This window comes from Chiloscyllium plagiosum, unplaced genomic scaffold (assembly GCF_037043375.1).
Source record: "Chiloscyllium plagiosum isolate Xiang-an unplaced genomic scaffold, Cpla_swu_hap1 HiC_scaffold_19, whole genome shotgun sequence".
NCBI lineage: Eukaryota > Metazoa > Chordata > Chondrichthyes > Orectolobiformes > Hemiscylliidae > Chiloscyllium > Chiloscyllium plagiosum.
In genome coordinates, this window is record NW_028270157.1 from 6396174 (window position 1) to 6417109 (window position 20936).

General features: G+C 43.6%; 1 protein-coding gene across 4 annotated transcripts in view; it reads left to right on the forward strand.

Annotated features, from left to right (window-relative positions):
• Positions 1 to 20936, forward strand: part of tmem117 (transmembrane protein 117) — a 471225-nt gene that overhangs the window by 249530 nt on the left and 200759 nt on the right. For all 4 annotated transcript variants that reach the window (XM_087997005.1, XM_043708698.2, XM_043708702.2 and 1 more), the window contains exon 4: positions 11222 to 11321. In XM_087997005.1, coding sequence (XP_087853131.1) covers positions 11222 to 11321 — 100 coding nt within the window. The remainder of the gene's footprint in view (positions 1 to 11221; positions 11322 to 20936) is intronic.

Below are 20936 nucleotides of genomic sequence, written 5' to 3' on the forward strand. Positions count from 1 at the left end.
TCATGCCCGAAACGTCGATTCTCCTGTTCCTTGGATGCTGCCTGACCTACTGCGCTCTTCCAGCAACACATTTTCAGCATATTGCTACTATGCCAATATGCCCAGTTTATAACTATATCAACGCAAATATCTCTTGGATACTTCATAAGTTGACAAAAACAAGGTTTTAAAAACAGGTAAAATAAATGAGTGTTCTCAGAAAACTACCCAAACAGTGAGAATTACCCAAGAGGGTACACTGAAGTATATATTCAGTTTACCCGATAATTAAACTCAACCTGTCTATTTGAGCAATCTTCGCTATATTCCAGATTTAAATCAGAGATACCATGATGCAGCAAAGGAATTGAACTTTATTTAAACCTTTAAAATTCCGAACACATTGCATCATGAGCAAGACATATTTCAATTCTTTGGAAAATGCTGTAGATGGCTAACATTTTTACTTTATGTTTAGAATTGGAATATTATTGATCATTTCAAGTCTTTAATCTTGGGACACAAATATTTAGTGCCTAAAGAAAATGTTGTGGGAACTTGATGAGATGATGGCAGATCTGAACACCACTACATTCTGACCTTGCCCAAATTAGTTCTTGACAGGCCAAAACTCCATCTTCCCGCCCTGCTGGCATTGATGCCCTTAAGTGGTTAATTGTTGACAACTTATGGGAATAAAAGCAAAATATTACAGATGCTTGAAATTTGAAACAAACACACAGAATGCTGGAGAAACTCAACAGCTCTGGAGACATCTGAAGAGAGAAAGAGTTAATGTTTCAAGGTCAATATGATACTTTTTTTCAGAATTCCTGAGTTCTGGGAAGAGGCATACTGGTGTTTAACTGTTAACTCTGTTTCTTCCATCAATTTGCAATAATTAAACATAATACCAGAACTAGAACTTAGGAGAGTGGGCGTTAGATATTAAAAACCATCTGCATTTGTCCCTTCCCTCTTTCCCATATGACCTCCACCCCCTGAAACCTTTGCATTTCATGGAATGTTGTCCTGGCAGTGGGCATAACCTTCAGACTGGTACTGCTGAGTTCTGGAGTTACTAACCTCTGGTTAACTGACAGCTCCAAATAGTGGGACTTCCTGGTACACAGTCTTAATTTCAGAAGAAAGTCAGAGGCAGGTAATTCGATCCGTACTGTCCGGAGTGAAAGTAATTGCAGCCTGGTTGGAATGATGCCCTTAAGTCGTAATAATCTGTTTTGGAGGGCCTGTCTGCCCTTAGAAGGCCATTGGTTAAGTGTGCAAGTGTGAAAAGCTTGATCTTCACCAGTTCCAATGTTTGCCTTTTATATAAAGTGGTCTCCTCTGCTTTATTGTGGCACAACTCTGTGTGATTTACTCTGATCTAGAAATTAATGAAAAATTTGGGAAGATACAGCAAAAATAATCCTGCTGGACCTTGCTATCTTTTGAGTGATGGCATCATTCTGTTTCATTGGTGGTGAGATGGAGGTGGTCAGGAGCTTCAGGTTCCTAGAAGTAAATATCACCAACAAGCTGACCTGGTCTGTCCATCTTGATGCACATGTCAGGGATGTCTCTGACTGACTGCAGAAAATTCTCAAGGAAAGTGTGATGCAGGTAGACACCAATAATATAGGTAAAAAACAAACTGGATAAGGTCCTACATGAAGAATCTAGGGAGTTAGGAACCAAGTTTAACAAGTAGGACCTCAGGTAGTAATCTCAGTATTGCTACCAGTACCATGTGTGAGTCCGAGTAGGAGTTATAGAATATTCAAGATGAATGTGTGGCTTGAAAGATGGTGTAGGAGGGAGGGGTTCAGAGTTTTGGGACATTGGGACCAGTTCTTGGGGAGATGGGACTATTACAAATGGGATGGTCTGCACCTGGGCCAGACTTGAACCAATGTCCTTTTACTAAGCTAGGGAGGGTTTAAACTAATGTAGCAGGGGGATGGGAACCAAATGAGGAGGTTAGTGGACAGCAAGGAAGTAGTAACTAAAGTCTGTAGGGAACTAGATCATGAAGGGGAAGAGTAGGCAGGGAACAAATGATGAACGCAGAGACACTGGTGGACTGAGGTGCATTTGTTTTAATACAAGAAATATAGTAGGTAAGGCAGATGAACTTGGGGCTTAGATTAGTAGAGTCATAGAGTCCTAGGGATATGCAGCATGGAAACAGACCCTTTTAGTCAACCCTCCATGCCGACCAGATATCCCAGCTCAATCTAGTCCCACCTGCCAGCACCCGGTACATATTCCTCCAAACCCTTCCTATTCATATACCCATCCAAATGCCTTTGAGTATGATATTGCTCCTACTGAGACTTGGTTGAGGAAAGGGCATGATTGGCAATTAAACATCCCAGGATATCGATGCTTCAGGCAACATAGAGAGGGAGGTAAAAGGGGTGGAGGAGTTGCATTACTGGTCAGGGAGGATATCACAGCTGTGCTGAAGGAAGGCACAATGGAGGACTTGAGCAGTGAGGCAATATGGGCAGAGCTCAGAAATAGGAAGGGTGTGGTAACAATGTTGGGCCTGTACTACAGGCGAGACCACTCCCAACAGTGACCGTGAGATAGATGTACAATTATGACGAAAGACGTAGGAGCAACAGGGTGGTGGTGATGGGAGATGTTAATTTTCCCAACACTGACTGGGATTCACTGAGTTTTAGAGGTCTGGATGAAGCAGAATTTGTAAGGAGCATCCAGGAGGATTTTCAAGAGCAGTACAAGGAATTGGGAGGCACGGTGGCACAGTGGTTAGCACTGCTGCCTCACAGCGCCGGAGACCCGCGTTCAATTCCCGTCTCAGATGACTGACTGTGTGGAGTTTGCACCTTCTCCCTGTGTCTGTGTGGGTTTCCTCCCACAGTCCAAAAAGATGTGCAGGTTAGGTGAATTGGCCATGCTAAATTGCCTGTAGTGTTAGGTAAGGGGTAAATGTAGGGGTATGGGTGGGTTGCGCTTCGGCCGGTCGGTGTGGACTTGTTGGGCCGAAGGGCCTGTTTCCACACTGTAATGTAATCTAATCTATATAAGTAGTCTAACTCGTGGAGGGGGGAATTACTTAGGGAATCGTGATCACAATTCCATAAGTTTTCGGATACTCATGGACAAAGACGAGAGTGGTCGTAAAAGAAGAGTGTTAAATTGGGGGAAGGCCAACTATACAAAAATTCGGCAGGAGCTGGGGAATGTAGATTGGGAGCAGCTGTTTGAAGGTAAATCCACATTAGGTATGTGGGAGGCTTTTAAATAGAGGTTGATTAGAACTCAGGAGAGAGATGTTCCTGTGAAAATGAGGGATAGAAATGGCAAGATTAGGTAATCATGGATGACAGGTGAATTTGTGAGACTAGCTAAGAGGAAAAAGGATCCATACATAATGTATAAGTGACTGACGTCAGATGAAGCTTTGGAAGAATATCGGGAATGTAGGACCATTCTGAAACAAGGAATTAAGAGGTCTAAAAGGGGGTCATGAGATATCCTTAGCGAGCAGGGTTAAGGAAAACTCCAAAGCCTTTTATTCATATATAAGGAGCAAGAGGGTAACAAGGGAAAGGGTTGGCCCAAGGACAAAGGAAGAAAGATATGGGTGGAGTCAGAGAAAATGGGTGAGATTCTTAATGAGTACTTTGCATTGGTATTCACTGAGGAGAGAGACATGGCAGATGTTGAGGTTAGGGATAGATCTTTGATTACTCTTGGTCAAGTCAGCATAAGGAGGGAGGAAGTGTTGGGTATTCTGAAAGGCATTAAGGTGGACAAGTCCCCAGGTCCGGATGGGATCTATTCCAGGTTACTGAGGGAAGCGAGAGAAGAAATAGCTGGGACTTTAACAGATATCTTTGCAGCATCCATGAAAACGACAGAGGTCCCAGAGGACTGGAGAATTGCTAATGTCGTCCCCTTGTTTTAGAAATTTAGCAGTGATAATCCAGGTAATTTCAGACTTGTGAGCTTGACATCAGTGGTAGGGAAGCTACTGGAGAAGATACTAAGGGATAGGACACATACCATTTGGAAGAAAATGGGCTTATCAGTGATAGGCAGCATGGTTTCATGCAGGGAATATCATGTCTTCCAAACCTAATAGAATTCTTTGAAGAGGTGACAAAGCTGATTGAGGTAAGGGATGTAGATGTCATATACATGGACTTCAGTAAGATGTTTGATAAGCCTCCCCCATGGTCGGCTGATGAAGAAGGTGAAGTTGCATGGGGTCCAGGGTGTACTAGCAAGATGGATAGGGAGATGGTTGGGCAACAGGAGACAGAGAAGTAGTGGAAGGGAGCTTCTCAAAATGGAAACCTGTGACCAGTGGTGTTCCACATGGATCCGTGCTGGGACCACTGTTCTTTGTGACATACATAAATGATTTGGAGGAAGGTATAGGTTGCCTCATTAGCAAGTTTATAGATGATACTAAGATTGGTGGAGTAGCAGGTAGTGAAGGGGACTGTCAGAGAATATAGCAGAATATAGATAGATAGATTGGAGAGTTGGGCAGAGAAATAGCAGATGGAGTTCATGGAGTTCAATCCAGACAAATGCGAGGTTACGCATTTTGGAAGATACACTTCCAGAGTGAACAATACAGTAAATGGAAAAGTCCTGGGGGAATTTGATGTCCAGAGACATCTGGGTGTTTGGATCCATTGTTCCCTGAAGGTGGCAATGCAGGTTAGTAGAGTGGCATGCTTTCCTTCGTCGGATGGGGTATTGAGTAAAAGAGATGGAAATGTGTTGCTGGAAAAGCGCAGCAGGTCAGGCAGCATCTAGGGAACAGGAGAATCGACGTTTTGGGCATTAGCCCTTCAGGAATCAGGCTAATGCCCGAAACGTCGATTCTCCTGTTCCCTAGATGCTGCCTGACCTGCTGCGCTTTTCCAGCAACACATTTCCATCTCTGATCTCCAGCATCTGCAGACCTCACTTTCTCCTTTATTGAGTAAAAGAGTTGGCAGGTCATGTTATAGTTGTATAGGACTTTGGTTCGGCCACATTTGGAATACTGCATACAGTTCTGGTCACCACATTACCGAAAGGATGTGGATGCTTTGGAGAGGGTGCAGAGGAGGCTCACCAGGAAGTTGCCTGGTATGGAGGGTGCTAGCTATGAAGAGAAGCTGAGAAGATTAGGATTATTTTCATTGGAAAGAATGTAGTTGAGGGGGTACTTGATTGAGGTTTACAAAATCATGAAAGGTGTAGACAAGGTGGATAGCAAGAAACTTTTTCCCCCAGAGTGCTGGACTTGATTACTAGGGGTTATGAGTTCAAAGTGAGAGGGGAAAAGTTTAGTGGAGATGTGTGTGGAAGGGTGTGGGGTGCCTGGTTTGCGTTGCCGGTGGAGGGAACTACAGCATTATTTAAGATGCATTTGGAAGATGCATGAATGGGCAGGGAGCAGAGGAATACAGATCTTTGGAAAATAGATTTAAAGAATCTGGATTGATACAGGCCTGGAGGGCCGAAGGGCCTGTTCCTGCATCGTAATCTTTGTTCATTTGTTCTTTGTTGTTTATTGTCAAGAAAGCACACCAATGCCTCTACTTTCTAAGAAGGCTAAGGAAATTCAGCATGTCCACAGTGACTCTTACCAATTTTTATAGATATGATACTTTCCATTGTGTATCTGATGCATCACAGGTTAGTATGGCAACTGCTTTGCCCAAGACCACAAGAAACTGCAGAGAATTGTGAATGAAGCCCAGTCCATCATGAAAACCAGTCTTCCTTCCACTGACTACATCTACACTTCTTGTTGTCTTGGGAAAGCAGCCAACACCATCAAAGATCCCTCCCAGCCTGATCATACTCTTCTCTATCAGGCATGAGATACATAAATTTGAAAACACGCACCATCAGATTGAAGAACAGCTTCTTCCCCACTGTTATCAGACTTCTGAATGAATCTCTTATATATTAGAGTTGAACTTTCTCTACACCTTTTCTGTAACTGTGACACTATATTCTGCACTCTGTTCTTAAGGTGCGATTTGTTTGGTTAGCGCACAAAGCAATTCTTCTCACTGTATCTCTGTACATGTGACAATAATAAATCAAATCAAATCAAATCATGCCTCACTCAGCAGCTGGATTCCCATTCTCACCATTTGGGCAATGGGAAAATTATAACTTATAATGCTGAATCCAAAATTTTGTATACACAAACACTAATTAGTGTTTTTGTTACAATCAAATATTGGTTTAATCAATTGCTTTGTATTCATTTTAAATTTTTTTGCATGTAATCAGGACAGTTGCTCAAATTAGAATTCAATCACTCCTTGACTGAAGAACAAATAATAATTCTTTGTAATTTGATGTGGGTTTGATTGTACACAGATATGCGTCAGAACCTTCAAGTTTAGGAAATGCTTTTTAATGTTGTGATTATTTTTCTTGTCAATTAATGAACCAGTGCCATTGCATTTGAAAATCTGCCTTTCTGTTTTGCAGTTTAGGCACATCTTCAAGGCTGCAGTTTTAGATGTGCATCTAGGTCACTAGAATTATTGATCATAATTACATAGAAAGAACAACTCCCATCGGATCATTTTCACAGGCTGGATTGAATCCAAGTTACTGCAGTTCTGCGTTAATGCAGATATAAATCCCCGTTCTCCTCAAGATGGTTATTTTAAGGTAGTGGAAGTAATCATTCATTGTACATCTCACATTTCCATTAATGAAGCCTGCATCAGGAATTTAACTATGAACACTTTATTGATATTTTATGATTTATAGGACATCTCTTACTCAGTTGTTTAATAATGTGTTCTAATGGCATCTGCAGTTTTATAAAAGTGACACCCGAAAAGAAGCTTTCACATCAAGATTTTATTCATGTACAAATGGATCAACCCACTATTGTCTTTATTTTTAATAATTAAACACATTTATTCATTTCATCTTGGAACACAAGGAAGACAGCTGGTGCTAGAATAGAAAGAAAGAAAAAAATATTTAAAGTAACTTCTTTTGACGATACTAAGCTCCCTCTCAAACCATTGTTGTTTCATTCAAGCTAAGCAGACTTATCCTAATTTATTCAGTGTTTCTTGGTTCACATGACTGTAAAAACCATTTTGTTGTTTATTATTTGGGCTAGAGACTGCAAGCAAGATATTTGGATAACAAATGTGATTATTGATCATTGTTTACATAACATTTGCTCTCAGCTTTGATAGTGTCCTTAATGAGTTAACATGAAGAAAGTACATAGGAAATGGTACACTTACTTACTTCATCCTCTGAGCTCAAGTGAAGTACAGAGAAAGCACAACTGAGAAATCCGTTCTTTTAATAGGTATTTAGCAAGATCAATAGCATATTCAATATGTTTAAAATAATGATGGTAAAGGATAGACCAGATCTAAAAGTTGAAGTTCTAAATTGAAGAAAGGCCAATTTTGACGGTATTAGGCAAGAACTTTCGAAAGCTGATTGGGGGCAGATGTTCACAGGCAAAGGGACGGCTGAAAAATGGGAAGGCTTCAGAAATGAGGTAATGAGAATCCAGAGAAAGTATAGGGTGAAAGGAAAGGGTGGTAGGTATAGGGAATGCTGGATGACTAAAGAAATTGAAGGTTTGGTTAAGAAAAAGAAGGAAGCATATGTCAGGCATAGAGAGGATAGATCGAGTGAATCCTTAGAGTATAAAGAAAGTGGGAGTATACTTCAGAGGGAAATCAGGAGGGCAAAAAGGGGACATGAGATAGCTTTGGCAAATAGAATTAAGGAGAATCCAAAGAGTTTTTGCAAATAAATTAAGGACAAAAGGGTAACTAGGGAGAGAATAGGGCCACTCGCAGATTAGCAAGGCGGCCTTTGTGTGGAGCCGCAGAAAATGGGGGAGATACTAAATGAGTATTTTGTCAGTATTTACTGTGGAAAGGGATATGGAAGATGCAGACTGTAGGGAAATAGATGGTGACATCTTGCAAAATGTCCATATTACAGAGGAGCAAGTGCAGGATATGTTGAAACATTTAAAAGTGGATAAATCCCCAGGACCTGAACAGGTGTACCCGAGAACGCTGCGGCGAGCTAGAGAAGTGATTGCTGGGCCACTTGGTGAGATATTTGTATCATCGATAGTCACAGGTGAGGTGCCGGAAGACTGGAGGTTGTCAAACGTGGTGCCACTGTTTAAGAAGGGTGGTAAGGACAAGCCAGGGAACTATAAACCAGTGAGCCTGACGTCGGTGGTGGGCAAGTTGTTGGAGGGAATCCTGAGGAAGAGGATTTACATGTATTTGGAAAGATAAGGATTGATTAGGGATAGTCAAAATGGCTTTGTGTGTGGGTAATCACGTCTCACAAACTTGATTGTGCTTTTTGAGGAAGTAACAAAGAGGATTGATGAGGGCAGAGCAGTAGATGTGATCTATATGGACTTCAGTAAGACGTTCGACAAGGTTCCCCTTGGGAAGCTGATTAGCAAGGTTAGATCTCACAGAATACATGAAGAACTGGCCATTTGGATACAGAACTATCTCAAAGGTCGAAGACAGAGGGTGGTGTTGGAGGGTTGTTTTTCAGACTGGAGGCTTGTGACCAGTGGAGTGCCACAAGGTTTTGTGCTAGTCGTCTACTTTTTGTCATTTACATAAATGATTTGGATGTGAATATAAGAGGTACAGTTAGTAAGTTTGCAGATGACACCAAAATTGGAGGTGTAGGGGACAGTGAAGAGGGTTACATCCGATTACAACAGGAACTTGACCAGATGGGCCAATGGGCTGAGAAGTGGCAGATGGAGTTTAATTCAGATAAATGCGAGGTGCTGCATTTTGGGAAAGCAAATCTTAGCAGGACTTTTACACTTAATGGTAAGGTCCTATGGAGTGTTGCTGAACAAAGAGACCTTGGAGTGCAGGTTCATAGCTCCTTGAAAGTGAAGTCGCAGGTAGATAGGATAGTGAAGAAGGCATTTGGTATGCTTTCCTTTATTGGTCAGAGTATTGAGTACAGGAGTTGGGAGGTCGTGTTGTGGCTGTACAGGACATTGGTTAGTCCACTGTTGGAATATTCCGTGCAGTTCTGGTCTCTTTCCTATCGGAAAGATGTTTTGAAACTTGAAAGGATTCAGAAAAGTTTTGCAATGATGTTGCCAGGGTTGGAGGATTTGAGTTATAGGGAGAGGCTGAACAGGCTGGGGCTGTTTTCCCTGGAGCGTTGGAGGCTGAGGCGTGACAAAATTGAGGGGCATGGATAGGATAAATAGACAAAGTCTTTTCCCTAGGGTCGGGGAGTCTAGAACTAGAGGGCATAGGTTTAGGGTGAGAGGGGAAAGATATAAAAGAGACCTAAGGGGCTACCTTTTCATGCAGAGGGTGTGTATGGAATGAGCTGCAAGAGGAAGTGGTGGAGGCTGGTACAATTGCAACATTTAAGAGGCATTTGGATGGGTATATAAATAGGAAGAGTTTGGAGGGATATAGGCCGGGTGCTGGCAGGTGGGACTAGATTGGGTTGGGATATCTGGTCGGTATGGACGGGTTGGACCGAAGGGTCTGTTTCCATGCTGTACATCTCTAGGACTCTTTGATTGTTTACTTGTAGAGAGCTCATTAGCAAAAGGAATGCAGAGACAATATTACTCTTATGGTCCTTTGACTATTCTGAAAGTTGTGTGGGAATGAGGATTTATCTTTAATGGGTTTTATATTCTACTGGTGACCAGCCAAAGCATCCCAGGTGGAAGGGGCAATCACACAGAAGAACCTTGTCATTTCAAGTAAGTTCAGCATTTGGAAAGTCTGTGGAAGAAGGAATACTGAGCACTTTTCCAGTTGGCTAGATATGTAATGATGTTTTCATGTATGTGTGTCTCGAGAGTGAACATCTGGAAAAAAAGGTGTCAAGATAAGCAATAAGGATAATGCCAATTACTTATTTTATTCTATTAGTTGTCTACAAATTGTTTAGTTAAGTATGACTGCTACTTCTCTAATAGGGAGAAATGGTTGTCTAAAATTACATCTGTTCCCCTCAGATGCCTGAAAAATTCAGTGATATATGTTGTTGACCTGCATTTTAGCATGTGACTTGCTGTAACGTGACCAGGAAAGATCGATACGAACTATTATTTATCAATATTATAAATCAGCTTGAAAAACCTATCAGCTGAATAAGATTGTTTCTAAACTTTATGTACAGATACAAATTAACGCACAGAAATAAAATGCTGCTACTTCATTTTCCTAGACTGTCTAATTAAAATAATGTATTCACACAGACACCATCTAATTCCTTTGGCATTTTAAATGCATCACTTGAATCATCTACTCCTAAATCTACTCTCTCCTAAAGTAAAAGGACACAACTGCCACCTTTGTCTTGATAACTAAAGGTATTAATTTCATGGCTCTCTATCAACCTTTTCCATGGTTTTGACACGTGTTAATCTCATCATCATGCAAAGAGATCAGTGTTGGATACAGTATTCTAGATGAGGCTTAATGAAGGTCATGTATGAGAGCTTTGTGGTGATTTCTGTTTTGTATTGGATTGTGTTAGCCATAATGCTTGATTCAGTTACACTCTTCTTTACCCATGTAGTTAGACTGACAATTTATTCACATTCATAATGCAGCTGTCTACCAGAATTATGGAGTTTTATTATGTGTCTTCAAAGGTCAAAAATATCTGCCCTTAATGTATTTCTGTTTCTGAATTTGTTTCATTGTGGACTTGGGACCTCACAGGCACTAACCTTGTATTCTCAAGTCTCTTTGAACAAATGTGGTTTCACTCGAGAACATTTTGGAAACCTTTCTTATATTTTGTACTGAATTAGTTGTCACTTTGAGACATGCTGAGTTTGCGTTCTGCACTGTATATGTGAGAGTTCATAAATTTACTTGCATATTTTTGCTGAACATCACCCATCATATGAATGGCCAGGGGTCCGTAACAGGGTTGTGTGACAGGGTGCTGGATGACTGTCTTTAGAAATGGAATTAAAAAGTTTATTCAGCTAATAGAGATATATAAACATTATAAAAGATTCCTTATCAGCTGGTTATGAATTGTTACTAATTAAATTGAAAAGCCACATTTCAAATTTCTGCTGATTGAAAAGAGTAGGTTCATATGTTCTACCAGCCGTGTCATAATCCACTGTTCTATGGAGGGGAGAAACACCATCTGATGAATATCTTAAGTTTGTTCTCTATTATAATACTAATAATCTGTATTTCTTTCACAGTCCTTATTTCATTAACAAATACATGGGCATGAGGAATGAAACCTTCATGAAGCTAGCAGCAGTTGGAACCTGGTTGGGAGATTTTGTCACAGCCTGGATGGTGAGACTAACTTTTCTATTATTTTCTAATTGATGCTTAACTAAAGGTGCAAAATGTTATAACTTTAATTCTTCTCTTGGATTATAATATTCTTTTTACAATGAGCTGATGTATTAAAAAGTATTGTGGTTCTAAATTCCAACTTCCCAGGCAATTTCTGCAAAGGTCACATGTCAAGGTTTCCATGAAACCCTGACATATGGCTCGGGGTCATCCGTTGATTTCTGACTTTCAGGAAACTGGAAGATCTGGGTTGTCATCTGAAGATAAAATATTAGAATAGTGAACACTTTTTCACTTGGGGTATGTGCACCAATGTCTTACTGTGCACAGGACTTGAGCATGCAAAACAAAACTCGTGCTTGCTAAAATATGAATGCGGACAATATATCTTATTTATTGTGCGAAAAAAACATGCCCATAAAAGTTTCATAAGTGTGTAAATATTACTATGACTACCCAATGTTACAGAAATTGCAAAACAGTGCAAACCAATAAGTTTGGAGTCCATGAATGGCAAGTGGCTACATCTTTTTCTAGAATGTATTAGAATCTAATCAATATCATGCACTAGTCAAATTTATCTCTGAGTAAAGTGTATACAATTTTGTAATGGATATGGAGAATCAAATTCCGATTCATCACAGAATTGAGATGTGACATCAAAACTGAAGCTGGGTATTAATAACTGATTTATGACATTGGATGGCTTTCTTACTTTGGCTATTTCCAGGATGTAAACAGAGCTGTATTTTCCCATTTTTTTGATTGTGTATTTTTTTCTGGGGTGACATTCATAGTAGCCAGTTGCCAAGGCCCTTGTCAACATTTCTTGCACAATCTTTCACTCTTCTTCACCTTCGAGAAGAAGGCCACTCTGGCCCCATCATAAAGTCATGCAGCAGAAGTGCTGGCTGCTGCTGAGACTATGGGATGTTCACACTGATGGTATCATATTTAAAGCTCAAATCCACACCACTTCAGGTATAGCAAGCCCAGGGCTGTCCTCACACTGTTGTCCTGTATTATTATCCTGAAGAAATGGCTGAGAAAGGCAAATTAGCCCCACAGTTTTTCCTACTGAATGGCAAAGGAAGATATGCCCCCAACATTGTTAGCCTGGACAAGGTTGGCACCTTAGGTCAGTGCTGTGTCCCCAGTGAAACACAATACACAGTAGTGCAGGAAGAAGGCTATGATTTTCAGGTCTCTAAGGTTAAGTGCCAACATCTTCTCTCTGATATCTTAAGCTCATTGGGCCTAGTCAGTCTAAGTCTGACTTGAACATTCATCTCACCAAGGCTTATAGACTAAAACACTTATTATTCCACACATAATATCCATTAAATAAATCCAATCCACTTCACTTCTAAATTACTAAACCTTCCTGCCCTCTGTGTTTGCCACTCACTCAGTGGGAATACCTCAACACCTCCTGTTGCTGCATCTCCACTCACTGCTCTTGCATGCACTGCCATCATAATACATCACTCCCTTCATCTCATTGCAGGAAAGATTGGCCCATGCCCTGGACTCATGCTGCACAGTGCCATGACTGACATGCCTGTGACTACTGGACTAACCATGACAAATTCCTGGGAATTCAATAAGCCCTTGATTCACTGATGGTACCATATTGTCCTCTTGCCCAACTAAGGTCCAGTCCTCCTAAACTTTGAGACCCAAGTTATTTATCTGAAGCACATACAGTATCTTGACTCTAAGCGGCTGTAACATTGACACATCATGATACCAAAAAGCAACATAGGCATCATCTTTGACTGTTCACTGCTGACATTCATGACGACAAGGTTTGTGTCTGCAAGACAACAAAGAAATACTGTGTCTTTTAAATTCTGAATGAGGCAGCAAATAAGCGCAAAAAGATAAGACGAAGCATGCGGCAATTGCTGTGAGCATCCATGGCGATGCAAAATCAGTGAGTACGAAGATTAAATAAGGAGCCCTGAGAGGTTCAGTCCATGAGATTGGTGCTCGTTTCTGTACGCAAAATAGCTCAGTAGCAGCATTATGTGTAGGTATGTTTTGAAGTGTAATATTGAAGTGGAGAACTGTATTCAGAGTGAGCTGGAGAGATACCCAGACTTATAGTGCGGCTGGTCTGTGTCCAACACCAACTTTCATGGATGGAGGGGTTGGGGAATGAGAGTGCAGGTGCTTGCTTGGCCACAAAGTAAGCTAGGATCAAAATAGAGAGCCAGAGGAACAAGTGATGAACTTGAAGTGCCAAGTGTACCCCCCACTGACTTTCATGTCCAGTATTGGTGCTACCTAGTTTCTCCCTAGTGCATGGAAGAATAGAAAAATCCATATAAGTGAGGTGAATTAGGTACTAATGATGTATAAATGCATTCAAGCTTCTTGCCACTCACTGCTGAGATTCTGATCTCACTGTCCAAGAAATGGTTGCAGAATCAGAATCTATTTTTTCTGATATCACCGCATTTTTTTTAAATACCTTGCTGCTGCTTACATCATTCGGGGGCTAGAGAAATTCAACTCTGTCGTAATTGCACCACTCATTACACATTTTTTTTTAAAAAGTAACACCCATTTTTTCAGTTTCAGTCCATGGACCAATATTAAAAATTGTGACCTTTGCAATAGGTACCAAAGTGATTAGGTTTGACATTTTACACTGAAATAAAAACAGAAACAGGAGAGGCAACAGCGGAGAGCTATTATCATGGACTGTTAATCTAGAGACCCAGGTAATTTTCTGGGGTCCAGGACCTGAATCCTGTCGTGGCAGATGGTGGAATTTAAATTCAATAAAACACCTCTTCGACTGGGACAACACATCCATCCTCGGACAAGCCAAACAGATGTCCACGAGAATTCCTAGAAACACGGCATTCCAACTGAAACTCTATCAACAAAACAATTGACTTGGACCCCATTTACCACCCCCTGAGAAAAAGAACAGGAAATGACATCACCACAGGGAATGACATCACCAACCCAAAGGAACCCAAACACACAAATAGAAAGCAGGAATCATCAGCAATGCTTCGTCCAGAGGCTTACTGAAGATGTTACCTAGTATGGCGATGAAACGTCTGAAAATGAACATTCCAGCTCAGCAAGCAAATCTACATCCAGAACCTCTACCTGAGCTACAAATCTTCTTAAAATTCAATAAAAATCTGGAATTAGTAATATTGACCATGAATCCATTGTCGATAGTCAGAAAACATTAATAGGGTTCATATTGGAAAGAACCTTGTGAAACTTGAAAGGGTTCAGAAAAGATTTACAAGGATGTTGCCAGGGTTGAAGGGTTTGAGCAACAGGGAGAGGCCGAACAGGCTGGGGCTGTTTTCCCTGGAGCGTCGGAGGCTGAGGCGTTACAAAATTATGAGGGGCATGGATAGGGTAAATAGGCAAAGTCTTTTCCCTGGGATCGGGGAGTCCGGAACTGGAGGGCATAGGTTTGGGGTGGGAGGGGAAAGATATAGAAGAGACCTACGGGGCAGCTTTTTCACACAGAGGGTGGTATGTGTGGAATGAGCTGCCAGAGGAAGTGGTGGAGGCTGGTACAATTGAAACATTTAAGAGGCATTTGGATGGGTATATGAATAGGAAGGGTTTGGAGGGATATGGGCTGGGTGCTGGCAGGTGGGACCAAATTGGGTTGGGATATCTGGTTGGCATGGACCGGTTGGACCGAAGGATCTGTTTCCATGCTGTACATCTCTATGACTATGACTCTATTAATGTCTTGTAGGGAAGAAACTGCCATTCTTATCTGGTCGATCCTGAATGTGACTCCAGACCCACAGCAATGTGGTTTACTCTTAACAATGCTCTGGGCAATAAATGCTAGCCTAGTCAATGAAGCCCTCTTCACGTCAACAAATTAAAAAGAAAACTGGAACCACCTGATAGGTCAGGAAGCATATGTCAGGGCCTTCATGGTTCTCTCTAAAGTTCACTAGTAGTCAAGCAGTCAGGCGGTTTACATAAAAATGTGCTGGCGAAACTCAGTAGGTCAGTCAACATCTGTAGAGAGAAACAGAATTAACATTTTGAGTCTAGTATGACTCTTGTTCAGAACCCTTTCCTGTTGAGGCTTGGACTGTAAATGGTGGATTTGTGACCAAAGATAAAGAATGCAGGGATGATGAGAAGCCAAAAATTAGAATTAGCCTTTTTTGAACACACTGCGAAGATCTGACTTCTAAATCAGCAATGACCATAAGATATAGGAGAAAAATTGGTCCATTTGGCCCATCAAGTCTGCTCCACCATTTGATCATAGTTGATATGTTTCTAAACCTCATTCTCCTGTCTTCTCATGGAACCTTGGTGCCCTTACTAATTAAGAACCTATCTATCTTTGCCTTAATACATTGAATGACTTGGCCTCCACAGCTTTCTGTAGCAATGAATTCCACAGAGTCACTATCTCTGGCTGAAGAAATTCCTCTTCATATCCGTTTTAAAGTGTCGTTCCTTCACACTGAGGCTGTGCGCTTGGGACTTAGTGTCTCATATTGGAAGTGTCAACTCCATCCAGGCCTCTCTGTATTCTGTAAGTTCAATCAGATCACCCCTTACCCTTCTAAACTCCAAGTACAGACTCTGAATTCTCAATAACCTGGGTCACTAATGTTCTTTTTAGGGAAGGCAATCTGCCATCCATAATTGATCTGGTCTAGATGTGACTCCAGATTCATAGCAACATGGTTGACTCTTGATTGCCCTCTGAAAGGGCATAGCAAGTCTTTCGGTTGTAGCAATCACAACAAGCCTCAAATCAAAAATGAAACTGGACAGACCATCTGACATCAAGGCAAGAACAGTTCTGTTGACCCAGTAAAGTCCTCCTCACTAACATCTTGGAGGACTAGTGACAGCACAATGGACTGCAGCAGTTCAAAAAGACAACTCCGAGGACAACTAGGGGTGGAAATAAATGCTGGCCCAGATCCAACGAGTGAATTAAAACAAATGCAGCCATGAAATTACAAGTCTTTGAGATATATCACTTGTTTGCTTATTCCTGCAGCTTTAGTTATGCTGATTTTTACTGAACATTTTCAGCATGCTGGCTGGGATGGTTTGTCTATGTTGCATTTGAGGTAAAAACAATGACTGCAGATGCTGGAAACCAGATTCTGGATTAGTGGTGCTGGAAGAGCACAGCAGTTCAGGCAGCATCCAAGGAGCTGTGTCAAGTCGGTCGTCATTACTAGAGATGGAGGGGTCCAGGAAGGGGAGGGAGGTGTCCGAGATAGTCCAGGTAAATTTAAGGTCAGGGTGGAATGTGTTGGTGAAGTTGATAAATTGCTCAACCTCCTCGCGGGAGCACGACGTGGCACCAATGCAGTCATCAATGTAGCGGAGGAAGAGGTGGGGAGTGGTGCCGGTGTAATTACGGAAGATCAACTGCTCTATGTAGCCAACAAAGAGACAAGCATAGCTGGGGCCCATACGGGTGCTCATGGCTACCCCTTTGGTCTGGAGGAATTGGGAGGATTCAAAGGAGAAATTGTTAAGGGTGAGGACCAGTTCAGCCAAACGAATGAGTGTGTCGGTGGAAGGGTACTGTTGGGGACGTCTGGAGAGGAATAAACAGAGGGCTTGGAGGCCCTGGTCATGGCGAATGGAGGTGTAGAGGGATTGGATATCCATGGTGAAGATGAGGCGTTGGGGGCTGGGGAAACGGAAGTCTTGGAGGAGGTGGAGGGCGTGGGTGGTGTCTCGAACGTATGTGGGAAGTTCCTGGACTAGAGGGGATAGGACAGTGTCGAGGTAGGTAGAGATGAGTTCAATGGGGCAGGAGCATGCTGAGACAATGGGTCGGCCAGGGTGGTCAGGCTTGTGGATCTTGGGAAGGAAGCAGAAACGGGCAGTGCGGTGTTCCTGGACCATGAGGTTGGAAGCTGTGGGTGGGAGATCTCCTGAGGTGATGAGGTTCTGTATGGCTTGGGAGATGATGGTTTGGTGATGGGGGGTGGGGTCATGGTCGAGGGGGCAGTAGGAAGAGGTGTCCTCAAGTTGATGTTTGGCTTCAGCAGTGTAGAGGTCAGTGCGCTAGACTACCACTGCGCCCCCTTTATCCGCTGGCTTGATGGTGAGGTCGGGATTGGAGCAGAGGGATTGGAGGGCTGCGTATTGTGAGGGTGAGAGGTTGGAGTGGGGGAGGGGGGTAGACAGGTTGAGGTGGTTAATGTCCCGGTGGCAGTTGGAAATGAAGAGGTCGAGGGCAGATAATAGGCCAGCGCGCAGTGTGTCCAGGTGGATGCAGTGTGTTGGAGGTAGGCGAAGGGGTCCTCGGAAGGTGGGCGGGAATCCTGATTGTGAAAGTAAGCGTGGAGGCGACGGAAGAATTGTTCGACATCACGGCGTGTATTAAATTCATTGATGCGTGGACGGAGGGGGATGAAGGCGAGTCCTTTGCTGAGGACTGATCGTTCGTCCTCAGTGAGGGGGAGGTCTTGGGGGGGGGGGGGGGGGGGGTGAAATGGTGAAAACCCGGCAGGGCTGGGAGCTGGGATCTAGTGTGGGTGTAGAGCTGGGAGTGGGGGCAGAACCTGTAACTGGAGTGTGTGTGATGGTGGGGGGAATGGGGGTGGAGTCATGAGCAGGGGTAGTGTTCCCCTCGGAGTTCTGGGGGGTGGGGATAGTGACATTGGGGTCTGAGGGGGGCATGTCAGCAGAATGCAAGTGAGTGGCGCTGGTGGGGGCAGAAGTGGTGGTTACCACAGCAGTAGGGGTGGCGGAAGTCACTGAGCATGTGGCATCAGCGATGATGTGAGGGGTGGAAGTGGTTGTGGTAGTGGCCATAATGGGGGCAGAAGTGACATCATCAATCAGCGTGGGGGTGGCAGCTGCATCAGCCGCATGGCTAATGGCGTCTGAGTAGATTCCGAGGCCAGGGGAATCTTCTGGAATGTTTGAGGAGCGCTGGTTATGGAGGTGGGTAGATAAAAGTTTGTTGTACTTACAGTTTTTGATGTTTGAGATGGAATTGAAATACTGTTTGCTGAGAGTATGGATTCTCCTGAGGATGTAGTACAGAGTGGGTCCTTTGCAATTCTGAGAGTGTGTGGCCTTCAGCTGAGGCAGGGCTGACTGTAGAGAGGTTAGATACCGGCGCATTGCTGCAAGCGTGGAGCAGAGGATCTTGAAGGAGAACTGTTGCTGGTGTTTTTGAATCTGTAGTCTGTACCGTTTGTCCTGTTCGGGTCCGAACTCTGCTGGTTTAAAGGTGGTCTGGAGTCCGTGTGGGATGAGTTGTTTACGGAGGCAGGCACTGAGGAAGCAAACATGGCTGTAGTAGCGAGTTTGTTTCACGACATGGTTGAAGAGCTTCAGGGCAGAGGAAATGGCCTGGGAGTTGCAGTGGGAGAGGGACTCCCTGAGATTCTTGTAGAGAGAGGAGGAAAACTTCTTCAAGGCAGGCATCCTTGCAAGAGGATTCGCAGTAGGGTTAAAATCAACGAGGTAAAAACAATGACTGCAGATGCTGGAAACCAGATTCTGGATCAGTGGTGCTGGACGACCGACTTGACACTGACATTTTTTACAAACCCACCGACTCCCACAGCTACCTGAATCACACCTCTTCCCAACCTACCTCTTGCAAAAATGCCATCTCGTATTCCCAATTCCTCCGCCTCCACCGTATCTGCTCCCAGGAGGACCAGTTCCATCACAGAACATACCAGATGGCCTCCTTCTTTAGAGACCACAATTTCCCTTCCCACCTGGTGAAAGATGCCCTCCAACGCATCTCATCCACATCCCACACCTCCGCCCTCAGACCCCACACCTCCAACCATAACAAGGACAGAACGCTCCTGGTGCTCACCTTCCACCCTACCAACCTTCGCATAAACCAAAACATCTGCCGACATTTTCGCCACCTCCAAACAGACCCCACCACTAGGAATATATTTCTCTCCCCACCTCTTTCCACCTTCTGCAAAGACCGTTCCTCTGTGACTACCTGGTCAGGTCCACGCCCCCCTACAACCCACCCTCCCATCCTGGCACTTTCCCCTGCCACCGCAGGAACTGTAAAACCTGTGTCCACACCTCCTCCCTCACCTCTATCCAAGGCCCTAAAGGAGCCTTCCATATCCATCAAAGTTTTACCTGCACATCCACTAATATCATTTATTGTATCCGTTGCTCCCGATGTGGTCTCCTCTACATTGGGGAGACTGGGCGCCTCCTAGCAGAGCGCTTTAGGGAACATCTCCGGGACACCCGCACCAATCAACCACACCGCCCAGTGGCCCAACATTTCAACTCCCCCTCCCACTCTGCCGAGGACATGGAGGTCCTGGGCCTCCTTCACCGCCGCTCCCTCACCACCAGACGCCTGGAGGAAGAACGCCTCATTCTTCCGCCTTGGAACACTTCAACCCCAGGGGATCAATGTGGACTTCAACAGTTTCCTCATTTCCCCTTCCCCCACCTCACCCTAGTTCCAAACTTCCAGCTCAGCACTGTCCCCATGATTTTTCCGGACTTGTCCTACCTGCCTATCTCCTTTTCCACCTATCCACTCCACCCTCTCCTCCCTGTCCTATCACCTTCATCCCCTCCCCCACTCACCCATTGTACTCTCTGCAACTTTCTCCGCACCCCCACCCTCCTCTATCTTATCTCTCCACGCTTCAGGCTCACTGCCTTTATTCCTGATGAAGGGCTTTTGCCCGAAACGTCGATTTCAAAGCTTCTTGGATGCTGCCTGAACTGCTGTGCTCTTCCAGCACCACTAATCCAGAATCTGTTGCATTTGAGACCATGTTCTAGTTTACAATGGAATTATTCATTGTTTCTTGGCATTGAAGTGTTCTAATTTGGCATCTGTTTGATCCCACTGTCATGCTATTTGTACTTTGTGATCTTGGTTCTGAGCACATGCCGATTATTTTCCCTGGATTCCAGGTGCCGTCAGTTAGGTGATCATTGAATCCCTACAGTGTGGAAACAGGCCAGTGAGCCCAACGAGTATACACCGACTCTCCAAAGAGCATCTCACGCAGACTCAACCTTCTACCCTATCCCCGTAACTCTGCATTTCCCATGGTTAATCTACCTAACCTACACATCCCTGATCACTATGGGCAATTTAGCACAGCCATTCCATCTAACCTGTATATCCTTGGACTATGGGAGGAAACCTGAGGAATCCCATGCAGACATGGCCACAGACAGTTGGAATTGGACCCGGGTCTCTGGTGCTGTGAAGTAACAGTGCTACCCCAATGTTGGAGCCAAGCTTTATATTGGTTGTTTGGGTTCAGGAGTTTGTTAACCACATGCCAGTCATGCTCATCTTTCATTTCCCCTGTTTTTCTTCTAAGTCAAGCATCGCATACTACTGGGAGGATCAATGAGTGTTGTCCGCATTTGTCTGCTGAATAGCAACTCCATAGTGTAACTAGGCAAGCATATTTGGAATGAATGTACCCATTCTGTTCAAATTGTGCCTATTGACAGATGATCTGTGCTGCAATTAGGTAATCTTCTCATAGTATAGAACAGGTTTTGGGTGGCATTCTGTGTGGTCTGTGTTCTCCATTGTTGTCTTGGTAATGTGCGGATGGTGACCAAGGGCAGGCCCATGACGCA